Source organism: Annulohypoxylon maeteangense (genome assembly GCF_022496945.1).
Source record: "Annulohypoxylon maeteangense strain CBS 123835 unplaced genomic scaffold GGS22scaffold_8, whole genome shotgun sequence".
Classification (NCBI taxonomy): domain Eukaryota; kingdom Fungi; phylum Ascomycota; class Sordariomycetes; order Xylariales; family Hypoxylaceae; genus Annulohypoxylon; species Annulohypoxylon maeteangense.
This window is the reverse complement of record NW_025953255.1, coordinates 1427237-1449564: the sequence shown is the minus strand read 5'-3', so window position 1 is coordinate 1449564 and position 22328 is coordinate 1427237. Positions and strand designations below refer to the sequence as shown.

The window sequence follows — 22328 nt, the reverse complement described above, 5'->3', positions numbered from 1 at the left end:
TGCTAGATGACTAGATTGAAGTAAGAGTCAATCATAACTGAAACCGCATATTTGACACAATTGTGTTTTCAGCAAGCAAAGTGATATGTATTCCCGATACTAACATTGCGTTTACGAATTCGGTAAAATATTATATTTTATCCTTTTCAATTATGAAGAATTCTTAAAACGCATATGTGCTCCGCTGAGATCAAGAAATGAATAAAAGAAGTCATTGACAAATGGCTAGGTACCTACATTTTATGGCACCTAGACGGCTAAGCCTAGCAAGAGCACCGTTGTGCTCTACTATAGGTAGTCTTAGATAATAATATTCCATGACAGCGCCTAAAGAACCATCAAGATAACAAATCGTGTTCGAAATTGGCTTAATTACCTAGGTTGGTAGGTAGGTACCTAATGATAAACGCAAAATGCTTGAAATATTAGGCGAAGCACATAAACACGATGATTCTAAAGAGGCGCATTTCTGCCTGTGAGCGCATGAACAATCTACACACAGCTAATGGTCACATCGATATGTAAGACTTCTGGTAGTTTGACTGATCTTCCATTGAGTCATTATAGACCGGCTCGGAGTCTCTGTAACTGGCTCATTATCCCGTAAAGTGGTTTGCTCTCCGCGGAGCCTGAATCAGAGCCAGTGGCTGCTTTTCTAGAACCGTTATCCGATTCCGCCCTTCCATCACGACGTCCATTCTGTTCTACTTCCCGCAACAACTCTTTATGTCTATCCTCAACCATCTTAGCAAGGCTATCGATAAACTTTGTCCTTCCTTTCTCCTCTGCTGTCCCCTTCCATACTTTTGTTAATTCCTTGAGCTCTTCTATGCGATGCGCCGCCTTTTCGATTCCTTCGACCGGATCGGTACCCTTCGTGAGCAAAGTAGATATTTCTTCTTTGAGCTGTTTGAGAACTTGCTGTCCTTTTTCTTCCGTGCTATGCGCTTCTTTTCCAGGCTCCGGCGCGGAAACGGACAGGAAGGATGAGCTGACAGAAAGCTCCGAGGGTGGAAACACAAATTCCATAGCTTCACCAAATGTCTTAACGACAGTGTCCAGTCGCGAACGTACTAATGTCAAGGTTTGAAGTTGACTTATGTACGGTGGATCTTGGTTGTTACCATTCGGTGGAACAGACTCTAGATTTGTGGGTGCTATAGCTTCGGAAGCACGTCTAGAGCTAGCTTGATTGCTCCCGCTTGCTTTGGCATCTTGCTTTTCTTGTATGCCACTCGGAATAAATTTCGCGATGTCTTCATGTAGACCTTCTGACAATGTCTCCGAAAGACTCAATGTCTCGCCTCTAAGGAGTTCAACTTCATATGCCAACCGGCTTCCGCTTCGTAGGATATCATCAGTCAATTGTGTCAAAGTGTTCGTAAGCCTTGTCGTGTGAGCATTTAACTGGGACAATTGCGTCTGAGCTTGAGTAGATAGCTCTGCTAAAGGTACTGTACCGTCGGTCGAACGGGCTGATGTCTGGAGCGGCGGGAGGGAGGCATTGAGGTATTCGGCGGGGTTGAATGACGGAGAGAGGAAGCTATCGAGAAAAGGGTCAGTAACATGGTGAGACCTGGGATGCACTGGCTGCTTTGATAGTTGTCGGGTGTGATGTGGTAATGCTCTAGAAGAGCTCACAGAGCTATTCTGACGCCGTCTGGTGACGGATTTCGAGTCCCAAGACATTGTTATTTTAAGCTAAATCTTTCCAGCTTTAAACAGAACAGCGAAATCAAAGATGGGTTTAATAGGTATCGATAGTCAGGTACTAGGTACCTACATTCATAGATGTACGTACTGTACTAGGTACTTGCACGAAATAAAGATTATCTAATGCACACCCCGCCTTAGGTACCTAGATACATACTCGCCTCAAACCCTGTCCCTCGCTAGATTATCCGCTCTACAACGGTACATTGGTACATAATCCCAGGGCTTCCGGTCTATTTCGCGGCTAGACAGACTACACTTTCCCAACAACGTCGCCCTCTCCTACTAGATATTTGATATCCATTATAGCTCGCAGTTTACTAAGTACCTAAGCGCCCCAAAATAAGAGGTAGAAATTCAATATTGGAACCTACCTAGTACTTGTACATACCTAACGTACTACTCTACTTAGGTACACACTTAATAAACAGATCTCATTGACGGTAGAGCTTTGAACCGGGTTATGTGTTAGTATCTGCACCAACTCCTATTATATAAATGCACCTAATTCAATTTTCACGCCTAGGCACGTTTTGTGAGACGAGGGAATTCATAATTGGTAGGTACTCGATACTGGTCAGTGTCCAATATCTCAGGTACGTACACGCGTTTAACCTACATGTAGTTACCTACCTAATACTATGTACCTACCTATAGGTATACAGTATCGGCAGATACATGTAGGCAACAGGTTATGGGGCTGATATAAAAAACAAGGTTAACTAATACAAAACCGCAGCCTTGAGACCTATATCGTGCCTTCCCAAGTACGTCTAATGTCAACCTGAAGGTAATAGGTATGGGAAGGTGGCACTATACCTACCTACATTTAGTAGGTAGGTACCTGCCTAGGTAAGTAGAGGTAGGTCTCTAGATTATTAACAGACAACCCATCGTACCTACCTCACTTTTGTCAACATAATCAGCCGGCCCCAATAGACGTATAACAGGTATCCACGATTAGAGTTTCGTAAGGTATTGCGATCTCTCAGTTTTAACCACAATGCCCCACATGTTTCCTACCTAGCAACCACATATATACCTAGGTATGTACGAGGTTGAGGTCAAGTCAAATTCACTGCCTCAGTCATGAGATCTAGTACTCTTTCCTTCTACACGGTCAAGGTAAAACTCGAGGCACCTTGGGAAATCGTATCTTGCCTTACCTAGGTAGGATTCCATACGACATTTGAAGTCGTGCTTATTCTTTACCTCTTAACTTCCTCTTTCTCACCAACTCGTACCTGCATTCTACAACACCATTTCTATTTCTACAAGACCCATTCATATCGCAGGTATTATCTTACTTAACCCAAGGTAAGCCTATATATTCCTTTCTGCATTTTCAATTTATGTACTCTACAAATTAATCATATACACGATATGAACCGTGTATTTTTTGAACAAAAAAATACCACGTCTATCTAATATTTACTATACATGATACCGTTCACCTTTGGCTATCAACAATTCTCAACTAACGTTTGACATAGAGAGCACTTGCCCACTAGGGCATTTGCACGAAAATCTTCCTTTTCATTCCACATATCTGACGTTCTTTTCCCTCCTCCTTTTTATCTATCGAAAGGGAGGCCCATCATGGCGCCTTCAAAGGCAAGATCACGCTTTGAGGCTGACTTAAAGTTGGCTACCGAGAAAGATTATACCAACATCACCAATGTCCGCAAAGGAGATGCTGAAGATGGATTCACATTTGTGTTTAGTCATCCAAGCCTACCTCATCCCTCTCAAGTTGAGGTACATGCTCAACCACAAGGTTCGTATTAACATTTTACAGACTCATACTGGTGTGGATTCTAGTAAGCTAACAATGTGACTATCAAGATATGGGAGGATACCCGAGTGATAACAGCTTTCTTGTTTATACCAACGACGATATATCGCCGACAGTTGCACAAGTTCTAGAGGCGTCCATGTTTGAGACAATGGGCATGAAGGTTGATAACGTGATCGCCGATATTTCACGAAGACTGAGAGTCGTTTTGGAGACCGACAAACCTGACGACATAGGTGATGTGACAATGGCCGATGCTGATGCTGGTACGGATATAGATGCTTCCGATTTTGATATGGAAGACGCATACGGCGACAGTGATGAGGATCTTTCTTTCGAGCTCGATGAAGACGGTTACGGCAATAGTTTTGTACTTGGACAGGAGGGGGATGGCCCGGAACCCTCGACATCAATACCGCTACCCCCGGAAGTCTTAGATCGACTTCGACGAGATCTCCGATCAGTACTCTCTGCAGGATTCCATTCGGGGATAGTATATGGGCTTACCAATGGCACACCCAGCGGCATTATCTCCATTTCTGTTCGAGTGAACAAACTTTGTCTCCCTAAGGTGACCCGAGAGGCATGGAGTCTTGTGCCGTCGGAGTACATTGTCCTACTTATCAGATACGATGGGCATTACGCGGATTTCGAGAACGTTCTTTCTAAACCAGTCGGGTATAACAACATGAGCTTTCGCCTGAGAAAGTGCTCGGAGAAAAAACCATCATATCAGCAAGCCAGAATAGCTTTCGCATCTCAAGAAGCCAGTGGGCCTAGTGGAGAAGAGTCAGACTCGCCCGATTTACCGAACCTCTGGATTAGCAAGTCCATGGACGAATTCATGAACAACGAATTGATTTCGTTGCTGAAAATAAGAAAGCTCCACAATATGTCCTGGGAACAAGCGAAGGAGAGATTACAGTCTCAAATAATCCGAATAGATGACGACGTTAAAGACACCCATATGGACGACGAAGGAGGGCCTAGTAGTGAGCCCCAATTATCACCTCTACTTGCGGACGATCACTTGTTGGGTGCTGGGGAGCGCTCCTTACCACTAATTGCGATGCAGTTCGCCTTGCGTTACCTAGTCAGATGCACCGATTATTGTACCGTCTGTCATCAGAAGGTAAAAAGCAATTTTGCTGCCCTGATGCCATATGTCTGCAGCGCGCCTCTCTGCCTTCACCAGTACATAAATCTAGGCTTTGGTCCAAGTATAGACCACCAGATTATTAACCATCCAGAGGTTATTGATCTGTTAATTAGCTTCACCTTCGCATCTCTGTGTAAATCTGCCAAAGCATCGGGGGGTATTATCGGCATGCGTCACCTTCCCACAGGGCTTGGCCTACGAGTACCGAGGATCCGGAGTCCTGCATTGAAATCACACTCTGCTGCTCAGGGTACGGATTCGGTAAACGGAAACCCCGTGACCTTCGATTCAGCATACCTCATGGATCCTATTGATGTATCCTTCGACTGGGGAGAGTCCACCGCTACGATACTTAGAGATGATGTAAATGATATCGTTGGAGTAGGCCAGTGGGTGGTCGTCGCGACGAAAGCCGAGAATCGTACTCATGCTTTTCGACCAAAAAGCGTGCTACACCATGCGCGCGTCGAATTGGTATCCAAGGAAACATTGCTGTTAAACGTCGTATCGCGACATACGATGCCCAACTACACTCACCAGGTGCAACCTTACGTCGAAGATACAGACTTAGCAAACAACCCCAGAATTGACTCGGGCTATCTCGTACTATGTAACGACGAGTTAGATGATCTTGACGAAGTGCTCGAAAAGGCATTCTCCTTGATTATTCTACTCGCAAGTATGCCATCAGTTGCGGACATGAGATCCTACTTGATGAGTAGTCAACAACCACTAACTAAATGGGATCGGATGTCACGAGCAAGTGTGGACTTACTAAGATGGGTCATCGCTTCAAATCGGTCACATATCGTAAAAGTTGGGGAGGATACTCGACATCCCGAGAGAATTGGTGGCGTTAAAGATTGGATCCAATTTAGGTTCACCCAAGGATCTCCAGAGAAAGAGAACCTCTTCTACGAGGCTCTAGAGCAAGTCAGAGCCCCGCAAAAGACCATTCTCGCATGGCATGGCAGTAGCTTCGGAAACTGGCATAGCATTATTCGCGAAGGCCTAGACTACGCTACAATGGAGAATGGCCGAACATATGGCGACGGAATCTATTTCGCTAGAGATTTCGACACGAGCCTGGGATATGCACTTAGCGCTGAGGTCAGCATATGGTCCCCAACTCGATGATACTGACTAGATTTCTGTACTAACATCCTTCACAGAGAATGGCATGGCCGCGATCTCATTTAAGGGTAAATTGTGTCATTAGCTTAAACGAGCTTGTCAACTTGCCCTACGATTTTAAGAGCAACGATCCGTACTACGTCGTACAACACTGTCACTGGACTCAGTGCAGGTATATCTTCGTCCAACCTATGGAGATGGTCACTGACCTGACGCCTGTCGACCCCAACGCCACGCAATCTGTTGGTACTGATGAGTTCCAACAAGACCCCGGATGGACGGCGACGGGGCTTAGGGGAGCTCGATTATCGATTCCAAAATATGCGATCCCCTCTGCTCATAAAGCTGGGAAAGGACCGTATGAAAATGAGATGGAGGAAATCGCGTTGGATAGCAGCGATGAAGATGAAGACGATACTATGTTCATCTATCATGAAGGCGACAATGCTCAAACAAGCCTAGTATGCGATTCCGATTTCCGCCCCGGGACGCTCGATTTCTCTTCCTTGCCACAGCTAGCCCCCCCGTCGTACGCTGACTATGCCGCTCAAAGGGCCCTAGGCCAAGAAATCAAGAAGCTAGAGAAGATCCAGTCCTCAATGCCTCTTCACTTACTTGGATGGTATATTGATTTCGAGAGACTCAATAACCTGTTTCAGTGGATAGTTGAATTCCACTCCTTTGATCGTGACCTCCCACTCGCGAAAGATATGGAGAAGGCAGGCCTGACTAGTATTGTCCTAGAGATACGTTTTCTGCGCGGATTCCCAATTTCACCTCCATTTGTGCGAATTATTCGTCCTCGATTCCTTCCTTTCATGGACGGTGGAGGCGGCCATGTCACGTCGGGTGGCGCCTTGTGCATGGAACTCTTGACGAATTCGGGTTGGTCACCAGCCAACAGTCTGGAGAGTGTTCTTCTCCAAGTTCGAATGGCGATTTGCAGCGAAGATCCTCGGCCAGCACGCCTAGAGAGTACGAGAAACACCCAAGATCAATATGGTGTTGCGGAGGCAGTTGAGGCATATAAACGAGCAGCTGCAACCCACGGCTGGGAGGTTCCCGCCGACTTAGCTGATGTGTCATTATCCGGGCAGTAGTTGCTGGCTTAGTTATAAGCTAAAGGCCAGAAAGGAGGTTTATTAAGTTCGGACACTACCACCTTGATCCCCTTTAAAGGATGGAGATGTATCGTATCGTATGGGTGGCCCTACATCATTCGAAAATTGATATTCTATTTTCGATAAGCTCCTATATGAGGATGGAGGTAGATAGTTACGTACAGAAATAAAGCCCAATTCGACGTACTAAGTTCTTTTACAATATAATCGTTCCATGTCATATGTCATAGCGCTATAGGCCAAAGTCTCAATAGAGAATCCATTTTAAGACATACGCTTTGACTTTGGCTAGTTGCCGGTCAGTTAGCCACAGGGATACGCCCTCAACAGTTATGCTCTATCCCTTCCATTCTTCGTCCTCTCTTTCATCCTACCTGTCTAATACTGTAAGCATTAATGACAATCCAGCTCTCCTCGTTGACGAAGTGAGCTTATAGTATTACACGAACGCTACATCGTTGTTAGATCTTGGCGTCGAATCCTAACTGTCATCCCGATGTCTCACTTACCCCATATTTTGCTACCTAAATTTATCGACGGCGAGGCCCATCCTCACACCTCCATACACAGAACAGTATTACGACAAGCAACCATTTTGATCTTGATGGTGCTATCATTGGCTAGCTTTCTTGCAATACACCGTTGGAAGGTGAGTACACCAACGCTTTCCCTGTATTCATCTTGGTGCGTAGTACATAGGTTAGAAGAGGCTGATAGGAACTTGAGTAGTTGCTCGAATATAAACTACAGCATGTTATAATCCCGTCGGATACTTTCACGGGCGGGGAACAACAGAATGGGGCCAATTCTATGATACAGTCGGTTTCAGCGGATTTGTCTGATATCGTGAAGAGCGTCCTATTTAGTGATTAGGGATGGAATAAAGTTTTCTTAATTATCTAAGATTTTGAAGCTCGTGTAGAGGGTAAAAGGTTTTTTGGGGATCGCCATCCCTAGAATATAGGTATAGGCAAGAGAACAGGTCAATAATTCCCTATTTTATATCTTATGGGATAATTCCATGATCTGCTATTGAGGGCCGGTGTTCCGCGGGGAAGTACAATGTACATAGAGGAGACTCGATTATATGTAGAAACCCGCTATGATAACAAACCGAATTCAAACCAAAATTGAAACTTTATAAGCCGATTAGATCCATCCATGGATCATGTGTGTTAGAGATCGGGTAGGTAACTTCGTACCTAGAATTGGAGATCGGTACCTACATGTACTGAGTGGGGGTGATGAGATCATCTCCCGCTGCCGTCCTTGCACGGATACCTACCTGCATACCCGCGCCACCCCCCACTATGATAGGCTCAGGGGTTACCCCAAATTCTTCCAGCCCTAACCAAACGATTCCTTCTAATAACTCCGAGCGCAGGATGACGAATCTGCTTGCAGCGTAAGCCGCCACTGCGGCAAACACACCACACCGCTTCGGTAGACGACTCATCTGCTACTACCCTTCTGCTGTCGTTCTGGAAGACTCCGACGGCACGCTGACACTAGCACTGCTACTGCTTCTAAGCCAGGTGCTGCGGAGTGCGCGCAGAGAGACGCCGGCGGCATTGGATGTGGCGACGACCGCTAGATATTCATCTACCTGCCGCTCTTGTATACCGAGTCCATTCTAGGGTGGGCCGGCGGCGTCGGGCTGTATCGGACCTTGGGGTTTTCCGGCTACGACATGAGCTCTACGTACGCGACCCAGCAGAACGCTGGTTGACACATCACAGCATCAGTGGAATAGGAGAAGTTGTAGCTACGACAAGCAATATGAAACTCCCTGCTCTATAATGAGAATTGTTACATAGCGATAGTTGTGGAATGTCTATAGATATTTTCTAGTCTATTGTACAATTTCCCACCCCTTCCGTCGAGTTTCCCTATAATTAATATGCTATCCACCATTGTCCGGCCCTCATCAAACTATCGACACATAACCCGCCGGCTTCTTCGGGTCGTGGTGATTCTGAAGTGAAATCTCGCCAGTTCTGGGGCATGTGCCCAAATTATATTCCGTCCTCAAGATACCTTGCTGACTTTGACTTAAAGCCTGTTCTAAACTCATCATCTGCATGCTTGCCTCGAAAGCTTCCCTATCCGTGGCGCCCGCGATAGCAGAATAACACCGAGAGTTTGACTGGCCGGGCGAAACACCCAATGATGACTCTGCATTCCCCAATGGTGATGATCCTGTCGTGTACAAGAGTATGGCGTCCTTGATCGTTACGATGAGCGGTCCGATAATTGGCAAGCATGCACATATCAAGCCAATGGAATTTTCGATGACCGCCCATAAGTAGATATCAGCAATTATCCAATTTCCATCCACACCCGATTGGCTCCCAAGTATCTGATATCGTAACTGCACACACTCGGCAGCGATAGCACTGATGGTGTCAGCGTCACATATCATCGGTGCTTTTCAAAACAGAAAATGAACTTACAGGACTCCCGTTCCGAATATGAGCATAAGGCCAATCTTTTGCGAACACTTAAGTTGTAACCGCGAAAGCATGGTGATCGGCAATATAAATAGACCAACTTCTATTACTATGACCATGATGTTTGAAGCCATGGCGAGAGCGTCGTTGTTGACTCCGCAGAATCCTTGGGCTGAGTGATTCAAGCGAACCCGTTCCCAGCTATACGATGGCGGTATGCTATATGGTGTTAGCGAATACGTATATAGCTGTTTGAAGTGGAAAGGTAAATGATTTACCATTGGAACACAGAGCCGATGAAGGCCGCTGTAGCATGTGCGATGATAGAGCAGAACAAACTATACCACGCGTACTTAAACCACTTGTAGTTCATCGTGAATACCCGTCGGTAGAAAAGAATGAGCGTTACTTTGACGAGAACGCAAGCAATCGGATTGATGAGGGAACTAATATATTCCATCTATTCTAGTAAGTATCCCCTGTCTTCGAGCTGAGGGAAATCACCATACCTTAACAATTCTCCACGAGGTACTATCGTCAACGGCCCAGTCATGTATCCCCATGCCACGACGGACGGCTTTATTCGGCTGGTCAGGAGGCATCGCTTGAGTAAATTAGAACGATCGGAGACATACAAAGAATTACGGTGGCAGAGAAGCCGATATCGATTATCTGTAATCATATGTGAGTTTACACTATCTCGGGGACGTGTGAAGCTTCCAAAGACGTACTAAAGCGGCGACGGAAAACCAATCATCGGCGCCGAATCTCACCCGGCGGCTGAATCTTGAAGCGAAACGGAGCAAAACTGCAACGGTAGTAAGTCCGATGAAGAGGGATACGACGGTAATTACGGTTGGTCCTCTTTCCCCATAGAAAGCGGCATCCTTTTCAGGTCTGAAAGGAGCATGTTCTGTTGCCATGATTGCGGGAGTTATTCAGAGGTAAAAAGGGAGATGAGGATATCACTTAACGAGATACTCTATCACGAAATGAGTGATAGAAGACATAGTTAAATAGAGAATGATATCTCATCATACACACATAGCAATTGCTCGGTGGTGAGCCTTCATATCAAGTAAGCCGCAAGCAGGCTCTTGAAGAGACATCTAGGGATACTAAGTACTTGGAAAACAAGGTTACGTCGTTAAGTGCTTTTATTGGGAGCACGACAGCGGGTAAACAAAAGTGAGAAGAAATGCCATTTCTCTAATTGGCGGTTTGTCATGTAAATGTGAATATGGTTTGCGAGATAGGTGGTAAGCACACAGCCTTGCGATGCTATCGGTTATAATGTAACCCAACGCGGAATGCCGAGGTATTGAACTTCGACCAGCGTATCAACAGCTGTGACCTATTCGTAGATTTTTATGACTGGCATAAGCAGTTTGGCGGCGAAACTAACTTCTCTTAGGAGATGTCAAAGGGCCCCCTCTATGGAGCTCTTAGTGAGCACAGGTGGCTAACATTGGAGATATAGAGGTGGATTTGACCCTCCTCACTCCGAAATTTGATGTCTTAGGCTGAGATCGCTGACAGTTGCACCATTCATTGAGCCTCGGCTTCAGCGATGATAAATAGAAACGACTCGAGAAAGTGGGCTTAGCACTCGTTACTACGCCATGGTGACCGAAGACTTTGTTCGAGCAGCTTTAGATCCTATAATACTTCATCATCTGACTTGTTGCCTAGGATAATGAGGTCTATGAACAGACGGGGACCTCCTAAGAATCCCGGCGGCGTGCGGATTTATCAAGGTTAGACCCTGCGATTCGTCGAATACTATGTAGGGCTGGTGGCAATCTTTCATGAGGACCGCCATTTTCACTACCGAAAGTATATCGCCTGGGACTTCGGCACGATCAGGCCTTCAATATATGCTATACGCGAGCTAGCTACGATAGCTTTGTGACAAGATCCCGAGGTTTATGAAAACCGCCGAAGTCGAGCAGCGGGGGCAGCTACGTGATGAGATGCCCACGATCGAGAAGCATTGGACGTTCTGCCTACTGCCTGGGTACAAGACCTGTCTACATTAGCCTTGTGGTTAGAGGCCATCGCAATAATCATAGTACGGCTAGGATCATAACCCTCTGGCATAAACTTATTGTGAAGATCACGTTCTTTGAAGTGTAGGCCTGAGGAATGAATGGGTTGTTATAGAGAGTCCGAGTTGCGAAAACATGACTGCTGTTCTTAACAATTATACCGTGGCGTTAGAAAATCCATGGCTGTGATGTCGAAGCCCTCTTGGACTTCGATATAGTACGAGGAAACGCTGCCTTGATGACACAAGGTTCCATAATTCGGGTTAACGAAGAGTATAGTACACACTCATCTGAAGAATCACTCAAGTCTCAAATATATCTCTTCCTGCGGGTAAAGTTCCCACTGGTGTGATTTGCGTAGAATTCGCTCCCGATATAACTCCCTCAGATAGCTGCACAAATCTTTACCGGATTTCGCCTGATTGTCATTCTAAGATGACGTACCGATATGGAGACTGTAGCAGTAAGTACATACACCCTGCTTGGCTTTGGACTACGACATTGTAATTGCTTAGAGCCATAATGGACCGCCGTGAACCCGGTAGTAATCAGAATAGGAGCAGACAAACCCGAATCACCAGCACGTTGGCTGTAGACGAATGGAAAATTGACTGAGAGCATCCATGGATATAATTGAGATCGAAGTCGTTGTAGTCGGTGCTGCTCTGCTGCTTAATTTGCCAGATCCTGTTTTGGTGGATAGCGCACTCTATAGCGACGAAGGGCTGTAGCTTGGATACTAGGAACATAAATTAAAGCTAAGAAAAGGTCTATCTCTTAATAAGCCACATCTGGTTAGGTAAACGGTCTATGTATTTATGTACCGATGTACATATGTATATATGTGCAGTGGCTCAATCACGTGCCTGGTATTGAGCCGTAAACGGTACCTAGGTACCTCGTCATAACCACCTGAGCAAGTGCATCCGTGCATATGGGTGTCAATATAATAAGTATCTAGGTACCTTTTACTGCCGTGGTACCTGGTATTGATCTTGTAAGTGAAATCAGCTTGCGACTTTCACCTTCATCTTCAAACTTCATCGCACTGATTGATTACTTGACAATTTAGAACTTCACACAATCAGTACGCTCATGGGGTTTACTTGACATCCCCGCAATCTCTTTGAGAAAAAAATATCCAATCTTCCTTTCAACAACTTTTTCTTCCGCACCTTTCACTTTTGCATGCTCGTTACCAACCAAGCAAAACCTTTGATCTCTACTCTACTTTCAAACTTCACTCCAATTACCCGAATTCACTTTCTACTTTACTTCCAACTTAACTTTTCCACTAACCGAACTCATTTTCCACATTACCTTTAAGTTTCTCTCCAACTGAACGAACTTATTTTCTACTTTATTTTCAACTTCTTTTCCACGATCGGAATTCATTTTCCACATTACTTATAAACATCTCTCCACCTAACCAAATTTCTCTCCCACTATCCGAAACCATTTTCCACCTTACTTCTAACACCTCTTCTACCATTTGAACTTATTTTTTACTTCTTGTGCCAAATTTCTATATTCGGAATTCGCACTCGAAGTATTAAATATTCAATAATCAATATCGAACATTACAAATTTCTAGTTACTAGAATTACACCCATTACCTCTTTACTATGGCTACCGCCGAACCTATTTCGTCGTCAGCTTTGGTGACAACTTCCAACAAGACTATCCGTCCCTCTCCTCCGCCCCCGTCGAAGCGCGATAAGAAGCGACAGGCCTTGAACGATCGCCTAGCTGGTATGCAAGACCAGTACAGTCGCGATAAGGACAAACATTACAGAGACGAGCTCCATAAAATCCAAATCGACGTCAACCTTGTCGCCCGAGTCGATCCTTATGCCGAACGTCCTCTAGATGTAATCGACCGCGAATATCGAGACATTCTACAGTCCGCAAAGGCGCAACTGAGTGCGAATGCCAGCAGCAATGGAAGTCCTAAGAGGAGCCTCCTTGAGATGGCGGGCCCTACATTCTCCGAATGGGTTTACCAGGTAGAAGATCTTGTCGAACACCGCGACTATGAGATGACCTGTCAGAAGGTATGTTTTCTTTCTTGCATAGTTCTTCAAAATGAAAAAATCGCACAAGTACTAATTAATATTTTTTCAGATGGAGTATGAGAGAAAGACCAGCGAACACGAGAAGGTCCGCGCCTACAAGCTTGAAGTAGCTAAGCGAGAACACCAAACTCTATCGAACACTCTCCGAGATCGCCTTAGTAACGCTATCTCGGGAAAGAAGTTCCGATTAGGCAAGGAGAAAGAGGCCTTAGACATCTCAGACGGCTCGGCTCTTCTACTACACCCTAACCAATTCAGCCTTACCAACCCTGCGAGCCCTGGCGGAACGCATGGCAAACGAAATACTCGACAGCGAAGAGAGATGGATGAAATGCCAGGTTTCTCCGAGAACAAGAAGAGAAAGAGAAATGGTGCAGATGACGAAGGCTCTCCTGCTCCCAAGAGAGGTGCTTTGGACAGCTCTAATACCACGCCGTTCTGGTCAAGCGATAGACTTCGAAGTGGAAGCGGGGGCACCTTACGCAAGGAGTCAGGCCCGATCTATAGTGTAGATAAGCTTTTCACTGACAAGGAGTTGGCTATGACCTACAACGTCTCTGCATTGGCAGCTCACAAGCACATGGTCCGCCGTGACACAAACGGCAACATCATTACCCCCGATGAGAACGGCCTCGGCAACGGAGAGATCAACGACGATGAGGACCCATCCGCAGTTACGATGGAACGACAGCCGTCTCATACTACCCGAAGTACTCGAGGTGGGCATGGCCAACAAAACTTCTATGACGATCAATTACTAGGAATAGAAGGATTAGCCAACTTCGAGATTCCGGGTAACCTCGACAAGATGGGTACATTAGAGCCTAAGCTACCCCCTCTAACCCACGCCCAGTACTCGAAGGCCTACCGGCGAGACGACTCTAACACTCCGCAACCCCTAAGTGACACCGATCGAGATAGAGACTTGTCGGCTATGAAGCTGCTTAGGGCGTATCAGACGAAGCATGGTGTGGGAGCCAACCTCAACGTTAACAACGGAGGGCGCCGACTTCTTGAAGCTATGACAGCTCCATTGCACAATTCTAAGTACGTGGCTTATATTCAGGGCCAACGACCTTCCGCCGAAGCAATGTCAGAATCTTTGGGCATACAGGAGAGTGATCTGAGAGATGACTCAAATGCTAGGCCGAACAACACGGGAAATACTACAGAGGCCAAAGACTCTCCTGCGGAGGCGAGGGATTCCGCCGCTGGCGTGGCGATGAGCAGACAGAGCAGTCTTGGTGGTGCTGCGATGAGTCGCTCGGGAAGCGCTCGTAGTAAACGAAAGACATGATGGAAGCGACATCTGGTATACAGAGACGGTTTAAGGGAAATGTTCCTGGAACGAGCGAGCGATGATGCAAGTGCCACGAAATATGGTGGCCGGATGCATCACCCATGCGAGGTATTTTGTTTTTATCATGAATGTGCTCGTAGCACTTAGCGGATTTCACTATGGTTTGGTTCATACTGGCAGGCGTTGGGGGGGATCAGATTTGCATTTCATGGTCATTCAAGGTATCCATGACAGTGGTACCAACAGTGGTATCAACAATGATATCAAATAACAGTTCGATTAGTAAATGTACTAAATGTCCATTCTGCTCATGAGAAAACACATAAACTATAAAGTGACTTGTCTGGTATCCATATATTACATCATCGCGCATCTTCAGGGTCCAAAAACTAGAGCCCGTACCTCAATGCTCTCCCTCCCCTCGGCATCCGGCCTCGTCCTAGGGTCTTCGAACGCACTGTGAGGCACCCGTCCACCAGCTACACCGGACCCCTCCTTCGCACCCTCGCTATCGTAGCATTCGAGCAGCAGACGCTCGTCTCCCGTCATCCCGCTTAGGTAGTACCATTTCTGGTTCGGGTTATACGTAATCGCAGCCGTCTGCCCGACATATCCCTCGGGGTACCTATGCTCGACCGGCACAACATCCGCATCCTCAAGTGTGGAGCTCGAGGCAAACGCCAACGGCATGGATTCTACGGGGTTCTTGTTCAGCGTGCGCCATACATTGACGATACGGTACCGTCCCTGCAGAAGCGCCGCCGCGTCGTCGCCCATATGCCTCTGCACGCGCTTCGCGGCCGAGTACGCCGTCTGGTCTACGTGCACGTTCTGCACGGCTTTACGCGGCGCTGATGCGGCCGCCCGCCGGATCGTGTGGTCGAAGATGTGGATCCGGGTGCTCCCTGGGATCGCGTCGAGGAGGAGACGCTCTACTTCCGGGTAGTAGTGCGTTGCGATGGACTTGTCGTCTAAGAAGTTCGACGCGCTTTCCTCCGCGGACGGGGCGATGTGCTGCAGGATTTGGAAGGCGTCGTGGTCGAGGCTGAAGTCGGCTTCGCGGCCCCGGATGTCGGTTATGTTGACGGCGCGCGGGTTCGGGGTTAGGTTCCGTTGCGGCTCCCCGGCGGGCGGCGTGTCTACGTAGTTGAAGGCGGTGATGCCGGCCGGGAGCGGGTGCGAGAAGTTCAGCTTGGCGGTTACGGGACCCCGGGGTACGGGGGCGGGGTGTGGGGTTATGGCCATTGTGGGATAGGGGGGTGAGTGGGTTACACGCTATGTAACTGGATGTGTGGGATGTATTAATATGGGAAACTCGACTGGCTGAGATGCTCTTAGTGTATTGGAGTATGAGAAGGCTTGGTGCTTGATGATATCAACAACTCGACTTTGACTTCGACGTCGAAACAGCCTGACTTATATACCTGGACTGTCTGGACATCATGGCTCTACATTTCTCCTACCGTGTCTGTGCCTCGTTGTAGTGTATTTCAAATCAAACGGGCTCGCATGTAAACTCCAAATCACGTCATTCTTGGTTGCTTCGTTGACTGGACTCCCCGGCTGTATCTGCACGCGATATGTAAGCAATGTTTCGATGACATGTCGTAAGGCGTAGAATCTCGACCGATGCCTCTTAGTGCGCCTTAAGATTAGTATTCGTCGAGACGATTCTTTATTGATATCGGGAATATATCGGGAGAGATGACGTAGTACGTAGTCAATTATCCAATAGCTTTTTGAATCTTTGCCAGAGTTTTGCCGGACCGTACGATTGATTAGAAATCCCCGCTTAGCTAATGCGCAGATTCGTGCCAGCTGGTTAAAGTCCGGAAAATCAAAGTACTACAGTAGCATCAGCTATTTTTATTGGTGGACGCGTGGAACTCTATTTGAAGAGACCCCGCTGGTACTTAGGTACATACACGTGTAAAGTGAAGCGCCACTTCATCATAGCCTTGTCAGCCTCATTTCTCAACCAATCAGATGTTTTTACTCGGACCAATTCAATGTAAACAAACTTCTTCTTTTGGGATTTCGGAGGGTTTGGGTAGGTAGCTTTCCGCGGCGCGTCCCCCCTGCATGCAACTTTACACAACCTTGTGTGTACAAGAGCAAATATCGATGTGCTAATTGCATTACATACCTAGGCACCTCCATTTTGCAATCGTCATTCTTCTAAGCATCCTTCGATTAGCTAGAGGTTATAATTATTGCCGATTGCTTAGCTAGTCATGGATGACTTGCCGTCGTCTCCCGACCCGCTTGGGGACGAACCTCCTAGCTCGGCGCATTCTACGCGACGAACCGGGGGAAGTAACTTCACAAACCACGACCTATCCGCGATATCCATCCCTCGATCTCAGATACGGAGGTCATCTCCCGCGAAACACTCCCCTAGGAAACGGACTTTTGAACTCGACGTTGGCGATAGACTCTCACCGCAAAAGATCCTCGTCACCGTTGAAGCAGAAGAGGCCATGAAGCGGGGTATCAACCGAAAACTATTCCAATCATCCTCTCCGACCCGAAGCGATTACCGTAGACAGGCTATTACCACTACTACTGTACCTCTCAATGACGAGATAGTGAACGACTCTACACCGCGACGACGTGGCCGGCCGCGGCGGACGAGCAATGGCACACCATTGCCGAAAGGGAGGAAGAGGGCCGGAACACCTATTGAGCAGGCTTCTAAGCGGACGCGACAAAAAGGCGACCCAGAATCTGAAATCAGTATAATGAATGATGATACGCCAAAGGCGACAGATGCAGGATCTACCCCGAAGCCAAAAGGGAGAGTCCGGAAGACACCTAGGAATGTTTCCGAGAACCAGATCGTGCCATCGTCACAACTCTCTAATGCGACAAAAAGGAGGCGAGGACGACCACGAAAAGCGCTAATGCCAGAAGATGTTGCTGAGTTGGCAGAAATGGGTGATCAGTCGACTGGCAATGTGGCGAATAATAGTATGGTTCAGCCATCACAAGAAAACTCGAAAATGGACATAAGTAGGAATGAAAGAAGTCGGCGAGACATGACTATGGATGACACATTGACTCTCATCGATGAAATAGCGAGAGCTAGCGATGATGGAACGCCTACGCCAGCGGATAGATCAAACTCGCGCATGTCAGGAAACATACGACAAGATATAGGATCGCCAAGAACGTCACATCAAGAAGAAGAGTTATATGATGAAGACCTACCTATATCAGATGCTTATCCGCCATTGATGGAGCAGCACAGCGATGTTGGGTCGGAGTTTGATGATAACCACGATGAACCCTACAGTGGACAAGACACACTTGCACATGCATCCGATTTCAGCATGATAGCCGTGGAATCGCTCCCATCCTTCCAAGCGAATAGAAGCGCATTCCCGACCGATCCCCCGGATATGGGTTCCGAGACTAATATGATAATAAACGAAACTCTCGAATCGTTACGAAATAGTATTCAGGCGAACGCAGCCCAGCAATCACCGGAACGATCGAACGGTGATCACTTCACGGCAGAAGAAGACCAAACAATTATGCCAAATGGCTCATTGGCAGATGTTAGTGAACACAATTTGATGGGACGACCAAGGAGTCCAAGGAGGCAGAAGAGCATGCCACTAAATCGTCAAGTCCTCACTGGCAAGACAGCTCACACGGACGACTCCTTTTCAAGCATTCCTGATAGTATTCTCAAAGCTGCAACGCCGGCGCGTCTGCCTATGAAGCCGATATCCGCCAACCACCAGCACGATGATACCGGCGGGTACGACGATTCCTTTTCTGAAGTACCAGAAGCAATCCTTGAAGCCGCCACACCAAAACCGGCAACTCGTACAGTAGCGCCTGTTGAGGGAAGTTATCTTGAGACTCGTCAACCCGGTTCTGTGAATAGAAGTACGGGATCGGATTTTGGGCCGACCAGACTTCCCACTCCAGATGATACGTCGTCTTCGAATGCTGGTTCTAAGAGGGCGCCAGAGGATGAGATTGGCGAATCCTCGAGAGCCCCAACCCTTACCGTTCCTAATCCTAATATAGATATTCATTCCTCACCTCCTATTATGAATCGACCACGTTCGATAGATTTTGGGCCGCCTCAATCAGATCGAGAGATTACCAATACACCGGAACCACATCATTCTTCTCCTCAGCTACCGCCCTCTGCAAAAGAAGTAACCGAGCCTCCTAAATCGCTGGAACCTCCTCCTATCAGTAGACCTTCTCTGTCACCGATTGTGCGAGTTGGAAGAACCCTTCAAAATGTGATGTCGGATAGGTCATCCCCCGAAGTTCGTGAAGGCAGTCTAGGAAGTCCCTTCAGGGGGTCCAGCAACAATGAGTCAACACGGCCAATACCTTTTGATCCCTCCAATCAATCATATATATCTAGATCACCAAATCGAACTAATCACGATATATCGGCTTCATTCAACGCTCGGGCTTCGTTTAATCCCTCTGGTACATTCATTCATACTATAAGGTCTAATTATCCATCCGGTCACCCACTTGCGCAAGGCGGAATTGTTAATAATATGTCGGATCCGTTTGTATCAGATAGAAACGATCATTCACAAACCAATACATTGAGGGAAGGTGCATTCAATACTAATGAGCGAGTATCACAACATAACCATTCTTTGTTGCATCCATCGATGGGCGGCTCAACCAAAGCAATGCCCCCTACCAGTTACAAGACGAGCTGGGCCGCAGATGATGATGATAACCAGCAAGAGGAAACGAGCCGTTATCCAGACTCACGGACATTAAGCTCTCACAATTCAGGTGTTTTTGCTACACATAACTCGAATGTGGATCAAACATTGGCCGAGAATATTGATGCCGATGAGCCCGAGGCAGGAATGGAGCAGGAACAAGGACAAGAGGAAGAAAACAATGACGACGCAACAGGTTATGAGGCAGAAAATACTGATCTCTGGGACTTCGAGGCTTCAAGGCCAACCCCCAGGAGACCAGATTCAAAACGACGTGCGTCACAACTATTTGATCCGCCTCCTCGACGGAGCAAGATCCTGAGTCCTTGGAGGAGATCAACAAGACGTCTCATCTACAGGGAGGAGATTGCGAGTCCTTCTCAAATAGAGATTGAGGAGAACCCACAGAGCGAGACGGAAGACCCCCCAGTAGCACGTCCTAAGCCACCACGGCCTTCAAATGCTCATTCGATACTACTAGAAATGGCACCTTCTCCAGATCCCGATCCTGCTGAAGTCAACGAGCATGAGTTCCATTCACCTTCACCTTCACCTTCACCTGAACAACAAGATCCACTGTTTGAATATGAATTTGAGGAACAAGAACAGCAGCAAGCATATGAGCATGAGCATGAGCAGGACCAGGAGCTAGAGCATGAACATGAGAATAGGCATGAAGAGGAACAGGAACAGGAACAGCCAGAAAAACAGTCAGCAAAACAGCTAACCGAGCCCATAGATGCGTCTGAGTATTCGATGATAGCGCAGCCAGAGAATGTGCCATCTACCCAAAAGAAACCTACACCTGCCAAGTCTGGTTTGTTTGGTGGATTTAATATCTTATCTTTCTTTTCGTCGCCGGCTACACTGCCCACAAAGGCTCCCGAAGCAGGACAAGAGAGCACAACTCGAAATACCGGAAATGTCTCGCAGCCCAGCCTCCAGAGAGCTGCGACTAGGGAAATGGAACAGGTTCCTAAAGAACCACCAAAATCCATCTGGTCTACGGGACTATTTCCGTCGATTCCACAAAAGGATTTTCAACCAAGCCCAGAGCGGCGCACTGATTTATTCTCGCCAGCACCGCCCTCGCAAGCAAAATCAAACAATACCGTTCAGGATACCTACGAATCTCCCTCGCCTGCACCGTCTCCCTCGTCCGGGGCGTCGCTTTCACCAGCGCCATCACCTTCCCCTGAACCTGCCTCCCCAGAGCCGCTAGAACAATCACCTGAGCCAACACCTGAACCAGCGTCCGATATATCGCATGAACCATCGCCTGAGATGACTCCTGAGCCATCGCCTGAGAGGTCGCCTGAAGTGTCGCCCCATCCCTCGACCCCTGATCAACGGACGTACCCACCAATCGCACAGAAGCAAAACTTCACTCCACGTCCAGGGTCTAGTCAGTCTCTTTTCAGGACCGGCCCTTCTACCAACCAAAACAAGAATCATGACGATGACCTTCCATCGAGCGACGAGGACGAGCTACAGGAGACCTCTTTCCTTACGGATGGAACAGAGTACGAGCGCGTGCCGCCTAGGGAAAAGCCGTCTCGATGGGATAGGACTCTTTCACCATCCAAATCCTGCTTCCGTTCCCCCCTAAAGCCAACCACCCCCGGGCGTGTCGTAGCTTTCAAGCCTAGCGTGCCATCTCAGCCGGAGGCCTTCATTGAAAGGCAAATGAATGGTAGTAACAAAAGCAATAGGCCCTTACTCCAGGGCCCGCCTCTCATTCAGCCCGCCCCCGCACCTGTCGCTGTACCTATTCCTGCAGCTACTGAGAGCCAGCAGGCAAATCAGTCTTCCTCCCGTGTCTTTACTCGAAGTAATACCGCACCTATCGCTCCCGCAACTAATATGAATCCTTCTTATCCATCCCTACCCACCTCATCCGTATATAAGAACAATGCCTTAAGTCCGGCTAAGAATCCAGCCATGTCAAGGTATAAGAGCGATACTTTGAACCCCGCCGCGCCGCCGCCGCAACTACAACCACAATTGCAACCGCAGCAACAACAACGACAACAACAGCCACGCTCTCTCACTTCCACTTCCACCTCCACCTCCACCTCAACCTCAACCAAACCCACCAACTACAAGATCAGCCTATCTCAAACAGAATGGACACGCAACCACTGGCTCCGCCTCGACGAAATGCTACACCTTCGCCGTCGCGATCCCCTCGCGTTCCAACAGCGTATCCCCCTACCCCCCCGCACCCACCGCAAATCCTTCGCCACGCTCCTCGGGAAAGAGATCAGAGCCCAAGGCGAGTGCGTGCCTCTCGAACCATGGCACCTCGAGGTCGTTGAAGCATTCAAGCTCGAGGTCGGCGGCTGGGATGAAAGATCCCTTGCGAAAAGGGTGTTCGCGCTTATAGTTGGCGAGCAGAGGAGGCGGAAGGCTAGGGAGATGAGGATGGGGACGGGGATGGGGGTTGGTGCTGCTTAAGGGGTTGGGAAATTGTTTAAGGGAAAGGTTACTTCTATCGAGAGGGGGAGTGCATTTATTGGTGTTATATATACCTGGGCATTACCTAAGGTGTGTTTAAAAGCATAACGGCTGGCGTTATTTGGTTGTGGGCAAGTGGGTTGAAAAGGCTTGCATTGAGATTGTTTGATTGATCGGTTGGCTTACCAACTCGCTGGTTCTCTTGTTTCTTCGCATAAGGCAAGGTAATTGGAGAGGTCTTGTATAGTACATTTGTCTGGAGGCCAAGTCATTGGATTGGAGTCGATTCAAGGCGTTACGGCGAGCAAAAAAGCATTTATCTAGGGAGTTACTAGTTCAGTCATCCAGCTACCTTAGGTTA

At 47.6% G+C, this 22328-nt stretch overlaps 6 protein-coding genes across 6 annotated transcripts; 3 read left to right on the top strand and 3 right to left on the bottom strand.

Annotated features, from left to right (window-relative positions):
• Positions 1 to 536: 536 nt before the first annotated feature.
• GGS22DRAFT_142786 (uncharacterized protein) lies at positions 537 to 1713 on the bottom strand. Its single transcript, XM_047958774.1, has one exon. It carries the CDS (start codon positions 1687 to 1689, stop codon positions 562 to 564), a length of 1128 nt encoding a protein of 375 aa, XP_047819198.1. The 5' UTR covers positions 1690 to 1713; the 3' UTR covers positions 537 to 561.
• Positions 1714 to 3312: 1599 nt separating this feature from the next.
• GGS22DRAFT_188652 (uncharacterized protein) lies at positions 3313 to 6901 on the top strand (the record flags this gene model as incomplete). The annotated part of the gene is made up of 3 exons (XM_047964742.1): positions 3313 to 3490; positions 3559 to 5777; positions 5840 to 6901. The coding sequence occupies 3 exons, from the start codon at positions 3313 to 3315 to the stop codon at positions 6899 to 6901; spliced, it is 3459 nt and encodes a 1152-aa protein (XP_047819197.1).
• A 1779-nt stretch (positions 6902 to 8680) lies between these two features.
• On the bottom strand, positions 8681 to 10535 carry GGS22DRAFT_163511 (uncharacterized protein). The gene is made up of 6 exons (XM_047961384.1): positions 10104 to 10535; positions 10008 to 10044; positions 9882 to 9949; positions 9651 to 9832; positions 9376 to 9591; positions 8681 to 9318 (listed from the first exon to the last, which is right to left on the bottom strand). The coding sequence occupies exons 1-6, from the start codon at positions 10293 to 10295 to the stop codon at positions 8850 to 8852; spliced, it is 1164 nt and encodes a 387-aa protein (XP_047819196.1). The 5' UTR covers positions 10296 to 10535; the 3' UTR covers positions 8681 to 8849.
• A 1938-nt stretch (positions 10536 to 12473) lies between these two features.
• On the top strand, positions 12474 to 14873 carry GGS22DRAFT_142740 (Sds3-like-domain-containing protein). The gene is made up of 2 exons (XM_047958773.1): positions 12474 to 13474; positions 13545 to 14873. Exons 1-2 carry the CDS (start codon positions 13046 to 13048, stop codon positions 14790 to 14792), a joined length of 1677 nt encoding a protein of 558 aa, XP_047819195.1. The 5' UTR covers positions 12474 to 13045; the 3' UTR covers positions 14793 to 14873.
• Positions 14874 to 15078: 205 nt separating this feature from the next.
• GGS22DRAFT_163506 (uncharacterized protein) lies at positions 15079 to 16487 on the bottom strand. Its single transcript, XM_047961383.1, has one exon. It carries the CDS (start codon positions 16038 to 16040, stop codon positions 15171 to 15173), a length of 870 nt encoding a protein of 289 aa, XP_047819194.1. The 5' UTR covers positions 16041 to 16487; the 3' UTR covers positions 15079 to 15170.
• Positions 16488 to 16868: 381 nt separating this feature from the next.
• On the top strand, positions 16869 to 21967 carry GGS22DRAFT_200267 (uncharacterized protein; the record flags this gene model as incomplete). Its single annotated transcript, XM_047966410.1, has 5 exons — positions 16869 to 19010; positions 19041 to 19137; positions 19189 to 19242; positions 19279 to 21459; positions 21622 to 21967. Exons 1-5 carry the CDS (start codon positions 17030 to 17032, stop codon positions 21965 to 21967), a joined length of 4659 nt encoding a protein of 1552 aa, XP_047819193.1. The 5' UTR covers positions 16869 to 17029.
• Positions 21968 to 22328: the final 361 nt, after the last annotated feature.